Genomic DNA, 21,686 nt, shown 5'->3' with positions numbered 1-21,686 from the left:
TGCACACAACACCAGTGTATAACTTTTGGTTTAATAATTAGGAATATATAGGAAACTTTGCTGTTTTCCGTAAGGCTCAGACTGCAGGGGTTTCGCACCGTTTAACCCCGAATTCAACCCTCCTGACAGTCGGAGGAATCCTGATTTTCGGGGCAGATTAGCTGGTAATGTGAGGGATTTGCAGATCCAGTGTTACACCCCCTGACTCATCAGGCCCGTCCCAATCATTTTCACACATGCTTGATATTTAGGATTTAAAATCTGGGTGATTATGTCACTACTTTGAGAGCAGGACCACAACAGCCAGAGGAAAGGCTTGTCGATATGTGGCAGCTTTGAATGCACAGAGAGAGAGAGAGAGAGAGACAGAGAGAGAGAGTGTGAGCTGGTGAGGTGGTGTATTGCTCCCTCTGGTGCAACAACCTTAATAATATCCTGATTTTTTTTTTTTTTTTTTTTTCTGGGATTGTAATCTGATCTGGGCACAGCTGGCAATGCAGCAGTGAAACACACACACACACACACACACACACACACACACACACACAGGTAGCACCGCCGCTTATCTCCGGACGCACATCCAGAGACGTCATGGAGTGTCTGCGGGGGAGCGAGCGACGCCACCTGCAGCTCCCAGGCTCAGAAAAGGGGCATCGAAATGTTCCTGCACATCCACTTCCATCCCCTGCACGGCCACAGCGCGCTCAACGTGAAACACACCCTCAGAAATAAAGGTACAGCAGGAATCCCTCCTGTCCCACAACCTGTAATCTACACAAACGTCTGTCCTAGGCCTAATTATTAGACCTCAAGGTGATTATGTGTAACCATATGTGCTCCCAAGCAGTAAAAGGAACATGTATTTACCATGCACTCTAGATGTTATAAGGCACATTATCAGGAGACAGTGTTTATTTGGCCGGAATACAATGAATGAATGAATGAATGAATACATAAATAAACAAATAAATTAGGTAAAATATTAATTTAAGGTATATTTTAACTAGGCTATGGTTGACTAGCCTTAGTTTTTTAGATTTGTGGATATGAAAAATAGGTAACACAATGCTCTAGTAAATATTGTAGCTGTAATATAGAAACCAGACTGGCCTCTGTAAGGTACAAACCACAAAGGGACAAATGCTGAACCCCTAAATGTACAATTATGTGCTTTTTTTCTGAGAGTGTCATCATACCTCACTGCAAAAATGCATTATAAACAGTTTTCAGGTGTTGTTTACAGATTCTCATTTACAATATTTACAGGAATGCTTCTTGCAGCTAATAGTAGAGCTGTAACATTAATAGAACCAACATAAACCTACACTGTGGCATTGTATTGCATCCTATCACACCGCACGAAATCCCACTGATATTGAATCGCAATATTCCTGCCAAGCTGTTCACATGGCTAATGAAAATGAATATTCAGCTAATATTTCCTTTTACACGCAGCTGCACATACTCCGATTTGTACGATCGTGCGAACACAGCCTCCCTTTTTTGATTCATTAAACCACCTTACTGGAAAGGTCAGTGCTGTGATATTTGTGCATATCCAAACACCAGCTGATATCAGAGTCTTTCAGAAAGTTTAAAAGCAGGTGTGGGCTTTTTTTCCCCATTGTGAACGCATCTCTCTCCCTCAGCCTTGCAAACGGTTGGCTGCTCGGTGTGTTCACAGCACAGAGCTGACCCTAAAGAGGCCAGAGGCCGCGTGTCGTCCACATGCACACGACCAAAGAATTCTCCAAAAACACAAATAATAACAGCATATCTCACATGTCTTAACCTGGAAATGTGACATTTAGGAATTTAGGGACATTAGGGATATCCAAACAGAATATGCTGTTTACATGACCCACATCAAAGTCAGAATATTGTCATAATACTGGAAAATCAGTGCTGACGTGCTGATAGAGAGAGAGAGAGAGAGAGAGAGAGAGAGAGAGGGAGAGACCTGGAAGTGGGGCCAGTCGGTGGGCATGCCGGGCCCGTGGGTGTTCTTCCACCAGCGCAGGTCCTCCTGCTCGTTGATGGCCATCAGTGTGTTGTGCAGCTCGTTGTACACCGCCTTCACACTGACGGAGTGTGTGACGGAACGAGAGGAGAGAGCGACAAGAGATGCGTTTGTTAGTTACTCGTTTTCAACGTTAATGCTGTTACTTCACAGTTACATTTTCTGTTGCACATCTCTAATTTAAAAAAAAATAAAAAATCATCAGTGAGATCATCTTCTCATCTTTGAAATCAAAGTGCTCCCATTATTTTTCTGCCATTTCTTATCAGTGAGGAAAATGGTATTTTATGTCCAACTCCACCACAACCTGATGTTTAGGGCAGGATAAGAGCAAAAGTATAGCTTTTTTTTTTTTTTTTGGATTGATTGATTGATAACTATAATATTATTGTTGAAATTAAAATTTGCAAGAAAAGAACAAAACTACAGATTACTGCAACACCATCTTTTTTTCCCATTTATGGTGCATATTTTCTTCTTTTTTTTTTTTTTTTCTTTTAAGTGGTGGATTAATTCAGCATAATAGCACGCCATGAATGCCTGATAATTACAATCTAATTGTGATATACTAATATACAGTTTTGCAAAAAGAAAAACATTAGGGGCTAAATGCTTTCTGGGCCAACTGTGCCCATAATGATGTGATAATAAATCGATTAGATTTTCTGATGTTTCTCTGATGATTATATTGTAAATAAAAAAAGAAAAACAAACAAGCCATTATCTATGCCTCTAACAAGCTCATTATTATTGTTGTTTTTGAATGATTCCGATGTATTGTAAGTGAAGTTTTGTCAAAATAAATAAATAAATAAAGCGATCAAGAGAGCATATAATTGATCTCCTCTACCTCACCGGTCCCTGTGGCGCCTGCAGACTTAATAAAGTGATTAAGTTGCTGCATGGCCATTATATCCATTATTAGAGAGAAATGAGAGAGTCACTGAGGAACTAAAATGATCTCATATTTGGCTTTTAATTTTAATGCCTTTATAATTGAGGCTAAATCAACTCAAATTATTGATTTTGCCAAAGTTAGTTCAAACCAACCAGCTGAACTCAAGCCAAGGAAAGCAGGAGTAAAAAAAAAAAAAAAAAAAAAAACTAATTTCAAAGTTGCAGACATCGATCTGCATCAAGTCAGCAGCGAGAACAGTTTAGGTGTTGAAGTAATTCCATGAATTTATGAATTTTTTTCTCCTCAGTGTAAGTGGGAAACACATCAAACAGATTATTACCAGCATAAGGCACTCCAAATTAAAATTATCGCGACATATGGGGGCAATACTGGGTTTTCAGGGCTGGATATTAGCCAGGCAAAATCATTCAGGTTCAGTGTGATGAATACATGAATACATTTAACACAAGTACAGTATGTATTCATTATTATTATTGTCACTATTGTTATTCACTATCCTGGGTTTTGGTTTTCCACGTGTCTGAATATTGTCTCAATGGTTTTTCCATTCAGCTAAAAATGAAATTCAGCAAAAAAAAGTGAAGTGATTTTTGAAATAATTTTGCATGAATGTGTTTAAAGGATGTCAAATATCAGAAAAAAAAAATGTATCAGTTGTTAACAGTTTTAATCCAAGTATATATTGGTGTTGGTCTTCAAACTCTACTCCTAACAAACAGGCAGTCTCATACTGGCCTTTTTTCCTCCTGTTCACACACACACACACACACACACACAGCGCACCTCTCGTTGTTGGTGACGTCCAGGTGTCTGTGGATGGAGAGGAAGGCCTGTTTGAGGAAGCTGATCCTCTTGCGCTCCTCCTCCTGCGATTGGTCAAAGATGGACTCCATCTCCTCCATGTAGCGAGGAGCGTAGCGGCTCACCTCCTCCAGGACCTTCTCATAGCGGGCACGGACCTGGGCGGGAGCACACACACACACCCACATTATGGTCACACTTTCACACACTCGTACACGTTCATACACACAAGGTTATCATCACTTACTGGAACCAAAACAAAAATAAAACAAAGCTGAATGAACTAAAGCTGAATTGAAGCGGCATACTGCCTGGTTTCAAAAATAAGTAAAAAAAGAAAGGTAAAATAAAGATTCATTTCTTAGTGTCAAGACTCGTAATTTACTCCCGCAGCTAATTCAAATTGCCCTTATGTAAAGTCATGCAAAAAACAAACAAACAACAAAACGAATTATATATTTCCTAACTGCAAAGTCTTTTTCTTTAATTTTCTGCAATAAATTGGTGCTAAATGAAAGGACAACTACAAAAACAGACACTGGATTATGTGGAAAAAGTAAAACTAAAAGACTATAACACTGTGGAGTGAGAAAGCGGAATTGAAACTGAACTCGAAATAAAATTGTTAAACAATAATAACAATACATATGCATACATTTGCTCAATTATTTTTATTTTTACTAATTAAATATGCATTAGCCAGTATTTAAAACATAATAAGTTGTGATTAATGTCTTTTTTAAGGCAGTCCAGGTCATGAAAGCAGCATCATGGCAAATCTTAAACATTAAAGTTACAGACACACAACATTAGACAAAGTATAAACTGAAAACACGGTCAAAAAAAGGTATTAAGGTATAAAATCAAGGCAAAACAAGGCAACATGTCCTCTGGGACAATCAGTCAAAATACTATGACCTGACGTTATAGCGCCCTCTAGGTCCAATATGATGTAATGTTGAGAGATGAATCCCTAACCAGGTGTGATCAGATCTCATCACTGCTGGCTGAGATGCTGCACGTGGCAAACGGACTGATTATTATGGGATGGATCTGATGCACAGAGGAGAAGCCGATGGTCTGCTCACCTTCTCGGCCTCCTGCTGGGCCAGCTCCCTCTCCTCCTGGATCTTCCTCTGTTTCTCGATGGCGATGTCCGGGTTCCCCTGAGCGTGCGCCTCTCGCTCCCGGGCCAGCTGCTCCTTGCGGCTCACCTTGTGGTACGCCCTCCTGGCTTTGTCCAGCTGCAGATCAGCCAAAGCACACGGTCACCTCAGCCGTCCAGCACACACACACAGGAGACACTCTTCCTTTGCTTTCCGCAGGTGCACACCTGACGCTGGTGATGCACGGGCAAATGTTTCGGGCAAAATCTGCCATCAATTTTTGCTGCAAATGTTTTCTCTGTGAAAGCAATTTGAAGTTGGAGATGTAGCCAAGTTTGAGCTTTACTGGCAACGTTTCAACATCAGAGTCGGGAAAAATAGACCTGTCTCCCAGACTTTAATGTAGGAGCCAGTTTCTGATAATGTGTTGATGTGTTGATGTTGAATCCTACAGGGATAATTGTTCTTAAATAATGAAGGACAGGAAGGAAATAATAGCTCTCTTTTTATACATTTAATCTACCAAGCCAGCTGTTTGGAGCCAGAGGAAAAGATTATTCTTTATTATTCACTACATAATACACATATTATTAAAGTGCAGTGGATAAACGTTATAAAATGATTAAATAATTACAAAAAATGACACCAAATTGTCAGTGATGGCAGCAGCGTCTGTTATTTCCAGCTGTCAGATCTGTGAGTTAATATTGCCCGTTGCCCAGTCGCTCACACTGCTGGCAAATTTTGCCCTAAAAATTTGCCTGTGCACCATTAACTTTGCATTTATGAAAACTGTTATTTGGAACATGAACATAAGCGATGAAAGCAATGAGCCACTTGACTGTCCAGGTCAGAGAGGAGGGTTTGTCAGGCCTAAAATCATTTTAGCTGTAACCTGCAGGCGAGGCAGTTTGAATAAACACGACTGCTGGATGAGTCAAAGAAGCAGCTTTTCGGCAGTTTAGCGAGAGCGGACGTCTTTCAAACCTTTTTCAGACGTTTGGCCCAGGGCTTCTGAGCGCGTGCGAAACCAGTGTCGATGTCCTGGGACTCCTTGAAGCCTCCGAACAGCTTCTTGTGGAAGGAGTCCTTCTGCCAGGTCCTGACCTGGTCGCCGTCCTCCGACACCAGGGAGCGACAGATGGTGGCGTGCAGGGAGGCCAGCCGGTCAGCCGAGGACAGGAAACACTGCCAGGCCTTCAGGAGGGAGCCGTACAGAGGACCTGAGGGAGGACGGGCAGGTGCCATGCTCATTCTGCATATTATCATAGACCTCCACATTGATTATTGATTATTAGCACATTATAGGGAGAGATAAGAAACCCAAATTTATAACAGCACATAAATCAATTAAAAAATGGCATGTAGGTTGATATGTTCCTATAATCACTTATTTTATGTTGCATATATGTGATATTGATTTTATACTTTTATACTTTTGTATGATGTTTATTTTTCTTTTTTGATAAGTTTTTATGTTTTTTTTAATTGTATCATTTTTTATTTATTTTTTCATTTATTTTTTTCTTTGTCTCAGTTTGCTCCGTGTGCTGTAGTTTATTTTTCGCCCCATTCACAAGTTGGATTATGCCTACATGTTATCTTATCTTAGCTTATCTTAGCTTAGCTTACCTTGTCTTGCCTTGTCTTATCTTCCCTCATCTTATCTTATTTTGTCTTGTCTTGTCTTACCTTACCTTATCCTGTCTTATCTTATCTTCCCTTACCTTATCTTCCCTCTTGTTATCTTATCTTATTTTATGTTTCCTTATCTTCCCTTTCCTTATCTCATCTTATCTTATCTTGTCCTAGCTTATCTTCCCTTCCATTATCTTATCTTATCTTATCTTATCTTATCTTGTCTTGTCTTGTCTTGCCTTATTTTCCCTTCTCTTATCTCATCTTATCTTGTCTTGTCTTGTTCTATCTTATTTTCCCTTCCCTTCCCTTCCCTTATCTCATCTTATCTTATCTTGTCTTATCTTGTCTTGTCTTGTCCTAACTTATCTTCCCTCATCTTATCTTATCTTATCTTATCTCTCTGTTGTGTGGCAGATGGATGGGTGGTGCAGTGGGTGTGACCCACTTGGCTGCAGTACTCACTGGAGTCCACCAGAGGCTTCCACTTGTTGCTCCACTCGCTGAGCTGCTGGGCGTACTGCCGCTCCACGCGAGCCCTCTCTTGGAAACAGGCCACGATGTCGTTACAGGCCTGGAAGGCATCTTCTGTCCGCTTCACCGTGCGCTGATAGTTCCCAGGCTGCCGGGACACACAGAGAGAGAGAGACAGATCCACTGAGCATGTGAGATAAACAGGGGTGAAGAACAGGCAGGGCTTTTCAAGGCTGATAACAACACTAATATTTTTAGATTGAGCTCGCTGATAATGCTGATAATGTGTCCCATAGTTCAAAACCTTTCAACTTATACTGATTTTTTTTTTTTTTTTTTTTTGTATTTAAGCCATTGTTTTTTCAGTGTTGCCTCTGTGTTTGTTCCTGGCAGCCTGGAAAAGCCTCTGAGGCATTTAACCCATAAACTAAATTAGACATATTATCCATGAACCATCGATCCACTAAAGTAGCTACTGTACGTCACTTCATATTAAATCAAATCCATTTCAGAGTACAAATGTTGCTGGCTCTTCAGGCAGTCAGCAGAGAATCAAAGAGCGATGTGCCTTTTCTTTGTTTGTCACCTTTATTTAGTCACTTCTCATTTTTCCAGGTAAAAGAATCCAGTTTGAACTCTGTGCTCTCAGCCTTGGAAAAGATCACATGTAACACTGATGTCTTTTCCAAAAAAATAACTCAGGAACCCTGAGCACATTTCCTGCTGGTCCCTTTGGTGGTTTCGTCATGACAAATGCACGCTGTGTGGCCGAGCTCTGTTCAGGCCCGCAGAAATTTATTTAAAATTTTATTCTATTTTATTTGAAATTTTTCCCAAAGATCCCAAAGACGCCAAACGTGTCCTGCTGAATTTCAGGGAAATGTGTATAAAATGATACACAAAACATCTGGATATTTTTTGTTTGATGTCAAGGTGCAGCCAGAAAACAGTGGCATCTTGGCTTTGAATATTTCATCAGTATGAGTGTGATGGAGCTTCAATCAAGTGATGCAGTCGACAGATACAGAGGACGTTTGTGACATTGACATACAATTTGTGTATTTATTTATTTATTAATTTATTTATTTTAAATTTTGAAACTACTTACACTCTGAAACCTTGAGCCAGCAGGGACGGGCTTTTTCAATCTAACCCTCTGGAACCAAAATGAAATACCCTTTATTTCTCTCAATAATGTTTTATTTTATTTATTTATTTTTTTTTTAACTCTGGCTTAGGAAGAGATTTTTTCCAGAAAGCAGTCTGTCAATTTTTTGAAAAATACTTTTAAATTTTTATTTCAAATATTATTTGAATTTTATTATTGATATAATTTATTAAAAAATTTATATATCTTTTATCATTTCATTTTTACTTTCTTTGACATTTATTTTACTTATGGTAGACCTTACATTACCTTATTTATTACTTTATTTATTTAGTTAGTTAGTTAAACTTTTTCTTTAGTTTTATGTCATTATTATTGTTCAGACAGAGGTCAGCTGCATCTTCATAGGCCAATGTAATGATTTTTATTTTTTATATATATATTTTTAAGAGAAATAAAGGGAATGTTGTCCAGAGGGTTAAATGAAACACAGCGAAAACAAACAAACAAACAAACAAAACCCTGTCCCTGGGCCTCTGGGTTTCATAGGGTTAAGAAAAAAATTAAGGGAGAATCAGAGTGCAAGGGGTTAAATCACCTTCTTACTTTAAGTAGATTTTGACACCAGTATTTTACCCAGTACACCAGTACATGAGTAAAATGCCAGCAGGCCAACAGTACATCTGTGTAAATACGATGTTTTAGTCCTTTTTCCACTGTGTCATGACTGTCATGCTAAAACGAATGAATACGGCTCATAATACATAATCAAACAAAACACACAGACACACACACACACACACACACACACACACACATATAGAGCACAGCCACACACACATGCTGCGACTGCTACTGAAGCACACAACCAGCATTTGCTCTGGTCAGCTGCGAGTGGCCTGTTGTGTAACATCGTCCCCTGCAGCTAAAACACCCGCGTCACCACTGTTATCGCCCCAGGTCGGCCCCCACGTGTCCGAGGTGCCACTTTAATGGCATTAAGCGTCCCTGCGGTGAGCCGTAATGGCGGCAGCTCGGGGTGTGGTCGGCGGACACGAGGCCAAGGCCGGGCCATAAAAAGCCAGACGGAGAGGGGAGGGCAAGAGGGCAGCAGAGGCGAAGCGCTGAGTGTAATAACATATCTGGAGCAAGTGTTTTGTTTGTGGATGTGGAATCTGGAAATCTCCCCGCAATTTTCCTGGCAGTCGCCACCAGCTCCGACTCACCACACACTCCTACTTTCTTTTTCGCTTTCTCTCTCTCTCTCTCTCTCTCTCTCTCTCTGTGCCTCTGTCTGTAGTCACACACAGAAGGACTGGCACTTTTAACACGCTGCAAACCAGTGTGGGTGTTTATGTGTGATGTGCATGTGTGTGTGTGTCTCAGTTGAGAGTTTAATGTAACCAAGTCATATTTTGTCTTTCGGTGCATCTTTGAAGCACTTAGCTCTAATGCATTTCCCATTGTAAGGAGTTTTTTTTTTTTTTTTTTTGTCCTTTTACTTTCACAGTTGAAAGGGAATGTTCTTCTTTTTCATTCCGTGGCTTTTATTTCACATCGTCACCACATTCTTCTAAGTCTCTTTAAGTTACCCTACACATAAAAGTTTGCGTTAAAGTATACAACCATGTTATGTATTTTTACAGTGTCAGTTGTTAGAAAAGGCTGTCACAGCAAATCAGAGCTCTCTCACTAACTCAAATATTGGAGGCGTTCTTTCCAAGGGCTTTTTATCAGGAAGGATTAAAATAATTTACACCAGTCGGCCAGCTATCTTTCTCCCTCTCTCTCTCCCTCCCTCTCTGTCTTTTCTCTTTCTCTCTCTCTCTGTTGTGGTTTTCACACTGACTCTCTTCCCTCGTCGGAGAGTTAAACAGAAACAGCTGAGGAATCCAGCCCGAGGCCAACAGAAACGCTGCACAGACCCAGTTGGCCAATCTCAGAGGCAGATGTAAATCCACTACAAGAGAAACTCTCCCAGCAGCCAATCACAAACTTCAAAGAAAATGGCTATGACCCTCAGCAAAAAAAAAAAATCACCATATTAATTGACCATATCCAGACTATGAGTGAAGATTGTTGTATAGGGCGATACACAGAGGAAGTCCTGGGAGCCACATGTAGCCCCCCGCCCCCGTCCCACCCTGCCCCCACCCCCAAAATGACTGGGCCTTTGTTTTTGCCGCTGTCCCTGCTTTGGGAAACAGTTTCTGCGTGTAATCTGTTCGCCTCGGTTGTGCAGCACTTTGTGAACTCTGCTTTACAAATGCGATACACAGTTATTGTGATTATGACTGTCATTAGCTTGTGATGACAGACCGATAGCAGCTGTGCTTCTAAAACCCATGGCAACCGAGTAATATGTATGTGTTTGTACATATTAACACTTTATTATGCATTAGTAGTATCATCATTAATAATAGTAGTAGTGGTGGGAGCATCAGTAATAGTATCAGGAGTACTGTTAGCAGCAGTAGTAGTTTCAGTAAAGTCAGTAGTAGTAATGTTAGTACTAGTAGCAGTAGCAGTGGTAGTAGTAGTATCAATGCTAATACTAGTGGTAACAATAGGAGTGATAATATCAGCAGTAAGTGTAACAGTACTATCAGGAGTAGTGGTGGTATCAATACTAAGCATTAATACGACTCGTGCTAGCAGTAATGCTGCAGCTCACCACTGCTTTTGATATGAATCTTTAGGATGATCCTCTCTATACCGGAGGAGAAATAATACATGTGATGCTCTTTATCGCCACGGCGTTGTTCGGTAAACTACCTGCTTATATCACAAGCCTTTGATCCTTTCACACAAGCGACGACAGCACAAGATCCACTGAGTGGATTCTGCTAAATGTTCCCAGGGAGCTTCATCTTTTACGCAGCTTGGGCATGGAGCGAGCCGCAGAGTATCAGCGCCTTACAAGTACTTCCTTCTTTGAATATTTTCTGAAGGTCTTTCACAAACGGCTGTGAGGGAAACATGTCGTTGTTTTACATAATTTCCTTGACTTGAGGTGAGCTGTGTTTTTGGATATGGCTGCTACAGCCTGCATGCCTTTGCTGTTTCCCTTGTGCTGCTTTTATGCACTGTTTTGTCTTCTATCATATGAAAGTATTATTTATTTATTTATTTATGCTGACTCCCTGAAAGAAGAGATCTTGTATCTCAGAGGGATCTTACTGGAATCTTACAAAATAAAGCATAAATAAAACATACATTAAAAGTATCAGTGCTAGTATCAGGAGAACTATGAGTAGCAGTGGTAGTTTATACCAGTTATAGTTTTAATAGTAGTCACAGCAGTGGTAGTATTAGCATTAATACTAGTAGCAGTAGAAGTAGTAGTAGTTGTACCAATACTATTGCTACTATTATTAGTAGCAGTAGTATTGGTAGCAGTTGTAGTAGTAGTAGTATTGGGAGTAGTAGTAGTATCAATAATAAGGATTAATACTACAATAGTAGCAGTAGCAGCAGTAGTAGTAGTGGTAGTAGTAGTAGTAGCAGTAAAAGTATGTCGAGTACTATTAGTATCAGTAGCAGTAGTAACATCAGTAGTAGTTGAACTGGTAAAAGTTGTAATAGTAGTAGTAGTAGTAATAGTTCTAGTAGTGGTTGTAGAAGCAGTGTCAGTAGTAGTAGTATCAATACTAGTGCCACTACTACTACTTGTATATAGTTCTAGTAGCAGTATATAGTAGTACTAGTGTAATATATAGTAGTAGTGTTAATATGAGTACTAGGAGTGGCAGTATCAGGAGTAATTGTAGTACTGCTACTAGTAGTAGTAGTACATAATAATAATATCAGTATTAGTTGTAGTGGTAATAATAATATCAGTAGTGGTAGTATCAGTAGAGTAGTAGTCAGTAAACTTTACTTATTTAGCATCATTTTCTTCAATCCCAAAGTGCCTCAGATGTAAAAGCAAAAAGAAAGTGCATCTTTATAAAATCTAATTTCCCGGTCTCACAGGGAGTCTGAAGGCTCCGTCGCTTTTCATTTTAAAGCTGGAACCGGCCAGGAGAACTGCTCAGAGGACCTGAGTGAAGCCACAACAAGTGATGCTGGCGCCTGACGGTGCAGCGGAGGTGATCCGGTCAGATCGGTGTGAGATCAGACACGGGACCGAGCGTCGGCCTGCGTGCTTCCTGTGTCGGAGTGACTCGTGCACGCCGGTGTAATTGAAAGCACCTTGAGGTGGTGACGAGTCTGCAAACACGAAGCAGACGAGCCCGAGTGTGCAGGATAATGACAGACAGGCCGTGAGGCGGGCAGCAGGGTGACACAGACAGGAACTGGCCTGGAAACACATCCAACACAACAGGAGCCTGCCAAAATTACAGGGGGGAGAGAGATGAAACTGGGGCAGGCACTATCAGGCCAGCTGGAGACAAAGCCAGCATTAAAGTGGTAGTTCACTCAAATTAGACAGTCGAGCGTACCGAATGTCAGAAGTGTGTACAGCTCCCCGTTGAGTCTGACACAGGATACTGTTTTGTTTTATCAACATTTAAACACGTTTGCGTCCCGTAAACCCACTTGTTTCACATTAGACTCGCCTCTTTTGAAGTGCGAACACAGAACTTTCTAATTTGTCCTCTCTTTCATGTGGTTTTCGAGTGTATTTCGATTTTACACTTTGCTCTATCATTTACGTGATTTCGAGTCGCGATGCGGCTTTCATGGCCAAGTGTTTCTAGGAAAAGAAAATTGGGACTAACTTGACTAAATGAACTTTATGCTATAAACACAATAGTTAGATGCCGATTGAGACACGTGGCTCACCAAAAGCCAAAACTGACTCTCTCAAAAGGGCAAACTATTTTGTTAAATTTCTCTTTTTTTTTCATGTTTGTTAAGTTGTCCTCCTGCAGTATCATTTGAATACACCAAATACAAGCCTTGTGTCCATCAAGCTCAATGATAGATAGATAGTTGATGAATGATAGATACATAAATAGGTAGAAAGTGAGCATGTATAGTTACTTTTTGAAGTGAAATGCATTACATAAAACTTTGAAGCGCACCAATTTCCAGGATTTTTAACCCACTCTTTTGATTTCAATAGATATTCTTCTTTCCTTGTAGGCTAATTGATTATCACCTGAATTAGTAGAACTGGAATTCAATTGCCTGGATGCTGTGATCTTGGTTTTATCTTGCTCTCATCCCCTTTTGTTCTCAACTTTTTTTTTTTTTTTTCCTTTTGAAGTTTTATCTTCACCACCATCTTTGTTCAGGAGCTGACAGTAAATCATTATTTCTGTTCACAAAGGCAGAAACATGCTGAAACCTTCCCCCCCTCTCTCAACTCCGCATGACATCAGGCAGCTCCAACAAAGCTGTGACGTGGAGGTGGAGGCCAGTGAATATGAGAAAACCCTGTCCCAGATACCCAGAGACGTGACCCCGGAGGTCCACAGTCTCCAAGACAGACAATCGGATACCTAATGAAGTGAACGCTGTAAAAAAAATGTTTTCTGTGTGGCTCAATCTATAACTCTGCCGAGGCTGAATGAAACCCCTTAGGAAAAGTGCTGCAGAGCTACAAAGTGCATAGTGCATTTTCCATTGCACTATGTCACTATGCATGTCCTTTTGAGCATTTCCAGCAACCTCAGTGGAATCATCACCACAAACAGATAACGAGTGCATTTAAATAATTCAAGCTCATTCAAAAAAAAAAAGCCAAAGGTGCAAGACTGGACCTAAACGTTTTAGGCAATAAGTCTAAAACAGTTCCCACAGAGCCTCGCCTCGAGAAACAGCCAATCACCAGCGCAGGCAAACTCTGTCACCCACGCCGCTGAAGAAGATGAGCTACGCAGCTTTGAGTCGACTTCACACAGACACGCTCGGATCATTTCGGCAACCACTGCATGGCGCAATGCTTTGTTCCCAATCTGGAAAACAACATAATACAATACTGAAGATGATTTCACAACTCGCTGGCGTCTTCACAACAGCTATGGCCCATGAGGCTGGTGGGTGCCGCAGTATTTAGTGCCGTTTGACACATCAAACCGGCAGAAAAATGTGACTTTTCGGAAACAAAGAGGAAAATATTGAGAACCGAGTAACAACATAATGTCAGAGACTCTGTGTTGAGCGCTATTGTGATTATCATTAAGAGTACAATCCCAAATGGCCAAAAACACTCTATAGGAAGTTACCACACAGGAAACAAAAAATAAATAAATATACAAATAAATAGATAATAATAATTTGAAAAAGAAAGTCCTGTGGCTGTGTGTGTGCACTGGTAAAAAAGCAACATAAGGAAACCGGACCCAAAAAGAAGAAGCTATAAAACAGCTATTAAACAACGAGCTGCAATTTTTAAACGTGATGTAGTTCTTTAATTGAAGATACTGCAAAGTTCAAATCCTCTTGCTGAAGAGACAAATGGCAAAGGAAGGCCCTTACAGCTATAACAGTGTCTCAGTCACACACAGGCTCATGAGTTCACGTGAATTGGGTTGTAATTCACATTTAAATATGACAGTGTGACCTTATTTTCACTGATGTACAGCCTAAACAACGATAGTGGTTATCGAGACCAAGGGAAAAGCAAAGCAAGACAAACGGGCACACAGAGAAAGACTGCTGAACACACACACACACACACACACACACACAAAACATACAATCTTACCATCCAGAAGCTACGATGGTTGGCGTCCTCAGAGCCATTTTCCGTTGACATCCTCGTCTCTGAGAGAGAAAAGGGACACGTGATTAGACTCAGACTCTTCCCTAAAAACTGTGCAGTGACCTCGGTAACATTTATCCTCCGCTGTTTTCTGTTTCCCGGGTTCCCAACGTGAATCCTTGAGGAGGTTCAAGGGAGTCCAAAATGAGGGCTGCTTTCGTTTCAGCTCTTTTTAATTCCCTAGAGACTGTCCCGAGTAGAGAATGTGTAAGATCGAGCACCAGAGGATTCTGGCGACTTTTACAGCTCTCTCAACATTGCACTGTGTTGAGAAAATAAAGTAAAAAAAAAAAAAAGAAAAAGAAAAGAAAAGAAATAGAAAGAAATAGAAATGTCTATTCCTGTCCCTAAAAGTACAATCCACTCAAATGTACTCACTTTTTGTGAATCTTTTTCAGAGCCAAAAAGGTGCATGTGTGTCCAAAAGCAGTAAAATATACAGATATATGCACTATTTACTCTAAATGTTCAGGTATGTATACAAGGATACAAGGATACAAGGATACAAGGAAGTTTATTGGTCATTATACAACAGGTTGTATAATGAAATTAAAATGTGGTTCCCTCTTGATTGATTAATTGATTGTATACATAAATACTCACTAAATAAATGCCTAATTTAGGTAAAACATTAATTTAAAGTAGATTTTAACTTGGTTAAGTAGCCTTTTGTAGATTTGTGAATATGAAAAATAGGTAATTCAATTATCCAGTCAATGTTGTAGCTAATAGGAGCAGGACTGGTCTCTATAAGGTGCAGCCACTGGGGCACAAAAGCTGTGCTGCCCCAGTGACGAGCTGCTGTACCCCTACAGGTGCAATTATGTGCTCTATTTGCTGAGTGTGGGTTTTACTCTCACCCCTGTTATCTCCCTACAGACAGTGGAGTCAATAATAAACACATCAACAACATAAACCTTCCTGTACGGGAATCACCGAGGGAAAAGAAATCATATCAAAACGGGGGTCTGTGGCTCCTGTTGTATGTCTGTTTCAGGGTTTGTGACTTAAAAAATGTTTGCGACCCGCTCGTCTAATTGATTTGTGATCGATTTGTGCCATGTCGTTAGGGAATGCAGCGGGCAGCCAGCAGCTGTGCAGCACGTCAGGGAGGACGTTATATAATCCCTGCTGTTGTTTCACGTTGCGTCTTCTGTAAACTCGTTACCAAATTGGATTTCATGTTGGAAGGCCGGCTCGGTAAAGTAAATGTGGACAGTAAAACAAGGCCGGCTCTCAGAGGCGATGAGCCCCCCGCCACCCCCCCCTTCCTTCTCGGCGTTTCCCAGCTCTGAAACTTGAGCTGGCCTAAAATAAACAGGGGGTAAAGGTCACCCACATCCTATCGCTCTCACTGTCTTTTCCTCCGCGCCAGTGGATTTGTCTTCCTTCTTTTTTCCTTGTTTAAAAAAAAAAAAAGTCGGGCAAGAAAGGGAACACGTACATGTGCACGTCCACATGCTCTTAAATCAGCAGCAGAGAGGAGCTCACATGCAGCGAGCCCTCACACCCAACATACAAACATGATCCACCTCTGGAGACGAGACGGGCCTCTAGACGAAACCACGCTGCAGATTTTATCACAGCAAGAGACGTTTTCTTAAAGGATAAGGTCAATGTTCCAGCCCGAGGCCCATGCGCGCGGGAACTACTTTTTGCCAGGGGGTGCTGCGTATGGGGTGGGTGGGTGGGGAGGGGGGTGCACCTGCGCGCGCACACACACACAGGCTCCCTTTCTGAAACGTTAACGTTAGCTCCAGCTGTAGTGTCCCCCGAAAAATGGTCAAAAAGAGGCGCTTCGTAACACAGAGAAGGCGACTTTATGAAGGAGAAAGTGAACGTTATGTCAAAAAAACATACTCATACGTATCTTTGCGCATTTTTAAGTGGTTATACGGAAATGCGGGACCTTTTCTAGTGGGTATACGCCGTATACCTGCGTATCACGTAGACTACACCACTGATTTGGAGGCTAAACTTTCAGTGACAGACAACCAGCTGTGCGAGCGCAGCGCAAACAAGTGAGAGAGAGTTGCAGCAGTATCCCGCTGTGCTGGCAGACTCAGCAGCAGGGACGGTTTCTGCTATGGGCAGTGCAACTGCCCAAGGCGCAATCTACTTGGGGGCGCACGAGAAAAAAAAATCACTAGTTTTCTAGACTACCGTATTGACCCGCACATGCCGCGGCACCATCAGTCGGCATCAGGCGAGCCCGCCGCGGCATCATCCGGCACCGCGCCCACCCGGTCAGGTCTGCCGGATCTGACAGGTGAGCTGCCTCATGCTGGCCGGTGCCGCGGCCGGTTCGCCTGATACCGACTGATGGTGCCGCCTGATGTGTCTCGGTGTGATTGCCCCTCTGCACGCGTTTTACATGTTTTTCGTTTTCCTTGCATTAGGTGCAGTAGATTAATACACGTTTTACTTTCTCCCCCTGTCCACACCTTAAGTGACTGCCACAATCAAGTCATTTTCAAAAGAAAATGACTTTGAAATGTGGTAAAATTAATTTGACATTTATTCCACCCCTCCTCAGCAGGGGGTGCTGCAGCACCCTCAGCACCACCCTTCCCGCGCCCTTGCCGAGGCCGTATTAAAACGTTGATACCCATCATTTACTTAACTGTGACAGTACAACCTCGCTGCTAGCTTTAGTGCCTTCGACATAAACCTCCATTTCCAACCTCAAAAACCATTAAAAAACGTCCTTTTTAGAAACAGGAAACTGCACGGCACAGTCACACGTGTCTTGAAACTGTCCACCCAAGGAAACACTGCCAACAGTGCTTTCTAACAAGTTTTATTTATGTTATTTGATGATATTTTTGACCGAATATCTCGATATTTCGCACCGTAGGTTCCATGGACAGACTTCAGAAGCTTTTCTCCCCCTTTAAGGTTTTCGATTTTTGCAGAAAATAAGGTTGTCAGCCGACGCAAGTTTGATGGTTTGTAAAATAAATATATCTGTCAACATCACAGGTGCTGCTATGATAAATTGGATGCCATGGTGTCGACCTGTTTCTGGTATTTTGTGGGTCTGTTGGTGACAGAAGCCGCATTAAAGTGAAACTCCACTCAGAGCTAACGTTATCGTAGCCTCCAACTGTAACGGTAACACTTGGTTTGTTCACAAATCAAAACAAGAGCTTGTTCGTGGAAATTATTATGTTGTTGAAGAAAACATGCAGGTATCACAAGCCTTTCTTCGTAACAGACCTAAGTTTCTTAAAGGAATACTCAAACATTTTGGGTAAAATACCCCGTTTGTTCGAGACCATTTTCACCTCTAGCTTAGCTTAGCTTAGCATAAAGACTTGAAGTCAATGGGAGTCATTAGCCTAGCTCTGTCAAAGTGAATAAATAAACCTTGCGGCAACTCTGACAGCAATGCATCATGTGTATTTAAATATAAATACCTATCATGTGTATTTGTATGTAAATGTAAATAAAACAGCTTCAGAGTTGCTGTAAGGTTTAGCCAGGCTAACGACTCCCATAGACTTCAAGTCTTTATGCTAAGCTAGCCCAAAATGCTACCCATGGGAGACAAACCACTGGATATACAGAGGTGAAAATGACATCAAACATCTTGTCTCAGTCTGGGTAAGTCGGAAAAAAGGGGTATTCTGCACAAAACGTCGGAGTGTTTGTTTAAAATTTTCAACGTGGAAAAATTACATTGGAAATCTGCTGATGGTTGACGTTAATTTCAAAAACACGGCCTTGGTTGAAAAATGCAAACCCTGTCCTTTAATCATTAATCATTCATGAGTTTTTAATGTTATGTTGCACTGATGTGGTGTTATTTACTTACAAACAATCTTTGAATTGTTAAAAAAAGACAGAAAGTATATTTAACAGTGTGTTTTTTTTTTTTCCGTGTGCTGTGTCAGATGCTCAGGATCTCGGCGGCCGGCTCTGTCAGGCGCACAATCAGATTCAGTGATTTCCCTCCTCGTCCTGATGTTCACGGGGCGTCACATGCTCCTCCGAGGGCAAAATGTGACGCTTGGCCCTGCACGAATCTCCCACAGTCCCATCTCTGCTGTGTCCTGCAGAGACGGGACGGTAAAATTACACAACCCCAAGATCTCCAGGGGGTCGGGGGGATAATGAATCGCTTCCTTTTTAACCTTTGACCTCGGCTTCCTGTCCCCTTCTGGCTGCCTGTCCCCAGCGATGAGGGAGCACTGCGATCCCTCCCAAATATCAAATAATAATCTGAGGCATCACTGTAAGTTTCACCGGGTTTAAACCCCAACTTATTGACTCTCAGCGAGCGAGCAGCACTGCAAAACAACCTATTTATATCGACGCAGCGGCAACCGTACACCAGGATTTATCCTATAAATACAGCACAAAGTCCACTGTATATCTTCCAATCTACTTGCTCGGATTTGATTTCATTAGAGGCCTCCCTAAATGTGATTTCATGCTCTTTATAATCAGCTTAAGTCAAGTTAGATCAGTCCTCTGGTGGCTCAGGAGTTTTTGCACCCACCCAGACTTCAGTGCATGAGGCGACATCAGTGTGAGGCTCCCAAAAAACGAACCAAAAGTGAAGCTGAAGCTCGTTTTTTTTGGTTTTTTTTTTACTTCCCCGCCCGCTCTTACTCGGATCAAACACTGAAACATTCAGAGTTAAACTGGTTTCTCCCTGTATTTCCTACTTAATCGCTTTCAATGAGCAACCAATGCTGAAAGCAACCAGTAAAATATCAATTGTGATCTTTGAAGACAGAGGATTCACTGTGAAACTCACCAGCTACCGGCACAGACCTGATTCCACCTTATATCTTTCAAATTTCATAATCTTTGAGCAGATCGGACAAAAGGTGTGTATTCCCCAAATTATTAAATAAAAATAAATAAATAAATAAATAAATAAATAAAGATATCCTCTGGTGGATCCTGTGAGAAAACTGAGTTAAACTGAAGTTCATTCAAGTTATAACCAACTCTTTCACCTCTATAGCCTGCACCCAGTCTGGCTGACACACACACACACACACACACACACTCCTCCCCCCTGTCCCCGTTTCATCTGTCACACATAACTCAACACACACACACACACACACACCATAGGGGAAATATATGGTAACAAATGAAGACATGGAGCAGGAATGGTTGCAGCGTCTTACCTCTCGCTCGCCGCTGCTTCGACCCCCGTTTCTCCTCCAGCCACACACTTTTGTTTTTTTTTTTCTGTTTTTTTTTTTTTACTTATTTTTTTTCTTCCCCTCTTTCCCAGTCCTTGTGCTGCTGACTCTCTGCTTCTCCTTTTTTTCCTCCCTTCACGCCGCTCCAAGTCCTCCCTCTCCCACTTTGATTTTCCACTCGTCCTCTGCAGCCCCGGTGCCGCTCCTGCTCTTCCCCTTTCTTTGGCCCACTGTTTGTGTCAGATGAGTTGGCTTTTCTCTCCCTCCCTCCCTCTCTCTCTCTCTCTCCCTCTCCCTCTCTCTCTCCGTCCCTCACACCCTCTCTCTCTCTCTCTCTCTCTTTAAAACAGCTGCAGGAAACTTATCCTCGCTTTGTACTTCATCACCAGCCAGTAACGAGCTCTCTCTCTCTCTTTCTCTCTCTCTCTTTCTTTCTCTTTCTCTCTCTCTCCCTCTTTCTTTCTCGCTCTACCTCTCCCAGTGCCGTGTTAATGAAGTGTTGTGGTTTCTAGTGTGTGTCCGCCTGTCTGACTCACCCACGCTTTTCTCTCTCAGTGATTGCATGAGTGTGTGTGTGTGTGTGTGTTTGTGTTAAAAGGCCCTATTTAACAATGGGGGGGTTTTGCCATTTACAAAGAAGCACCAAACTGAAGAATACAGAGCAGATAAGGGAAACTCCGGCTTTACACCCCGACCCCCCTGCTCCTCCAGCTCAACGCTCCCCTAGGGAAGTCTGGAAGATCCACCACAGCTGGGGGATACATCCGCTGCAGTGTGTGTGTGTGTGTGTGTGTGTGTGTGCAGCACTGAGATTCTTTGAAGTCAGGGGGCCTCTGCACAAAACATGAACACGCTGTCGGTGACATAATGCCCGGTGCTATGCTATACTTGTGCGCTGTGCCTTGCCAGGACATGCCATGTAGATATGTAGACAGCTGCTCACTTACACCCAACCCTGCTGCTGCTGCTGCTGCACCCAAACCGCCTGCATGAGGACATACCATAATAACCCTATGATTAATTCAACCAGGAAAGGATTCAGGTGTCAGGGTTAAAACAAAACAAAAAAAAAACCCAAGAGGAAATATTTAGGAGAGAAAAATGCCAATAAAGTCCAATCAGGTCGCTATGAACTCAATATCAAGTGAGTTTTTTATGAATAAACTCACCCACACATACACACAAAGAGCCTTCTGGAATGATACAGGAATATGATAGGGATTTTTGCTTTACCGAGAATAGACTAAAGATGCCACACACACACACACACACACACACACAAGCAGCATTCTTCTACTGGGCGAAGTGCTCCACAGGAAGAGCTGGTTGTTTTATTCAAATAAAATTACAGTTACTCCAGCTGACATTTAGTGATCATGGAGGAAAATGCACTTTTCAAAATGATAGATAGATAGATAGATAGATAGATATACTTTATTGATCCCAACCAGGGAAATTCTGGTGTTCCAGCAGCAACAGTAGAAACATACAATAAAGTTAACTAAAAAAAAAAGAATAAAGGCTAAAAATATACAATAGAGACTATAAAGACTAAAGACTCAAAAAATACAATAAGGGCTAACCTAAGGAAAGGAGATACGAGATGTGAAAATATACATATGGAATGAGCATGACAATATACAGATGGCGCTGAAGTATATGCATGATTGTATAGATTGTATAGATAAGGAGAGTTAGTATGAAACCAGGAGACTAAGAACCAAGTGGCAGAACCTGTAA

The 21,686-nt window shown here is 41.7% G+C and overlaps 1 protein-coding gene across 4 annotated transcripts in view; it reads right to left on the bottom strand.

The window, feature by feature from the left end:
- LOC115364326 (protein kinase C and casein kinase substrate in neurons protein 3) overlaps positions 1-21,686 on the bottom strand; it is a 28,726-nt gene that overhangs the window by 3,251 nt on the left and 3,789 nt on the right. Inside the window, exons 1-7 of one of the 4 annotated variants that reach the window (XM_030058837.1) lie at positions 19,929-20,384; positions 14,725-14,783; positions 6,950-7,106; positions 5,834-6,069; positions 4,829-4,984; positions 3,723-3,898; positions 1,961-2,081 (exon numbers count right to left, since the gene is read on the bottom strand). In XM_030058837.1, the coding sequence (XP_029914697.1) occupies positions 1,961-2,081; positions 3,723-3,898; positions 4,829-4,984; positions 5,834-6,069; positions 6,950-7,106; positions 14,725-14,775 (897 nt within the window). In that variant the 5' untranslated portion in view covers positions 14,776-14,783; positions 19,929-20,384. Of the gene's footprint in view, positions 1-1,960; positions 2,082-3,722; positions 3,899-4,828; positions 4,985-5,833; positions 6,070-6,949; positions 7,107-14,724; positions 14,784-16,120; positions 16,202-19,546; positions 19,568-19,928; positions 20,385-21,686 lie in introns of those variants that run through there. The other 3 variants (XM_030058840.1, XM_030058838.1, XM_030058839.1) reach the window with 3 other exon arrangements.

The sequence above is a fragment of the Myripristis murdjan genome, chromosome 8 (genome assembly GCF_902150065.1).
Source record: "Myripristis murdjan chromosome 8, fMyrMur1.1, whole genome shotgun sequence".
Taxonomy (NCBI): domain Eukaryota; kingdom Metazoa; phylum Chordata; class Actinopteri; order Holocentriformes; family Holocentridae; genus Myripristis; species Myripristis murdjan.
This window is presented reverse-complemented; position numbering and strand designations above follow the sequence as displayed.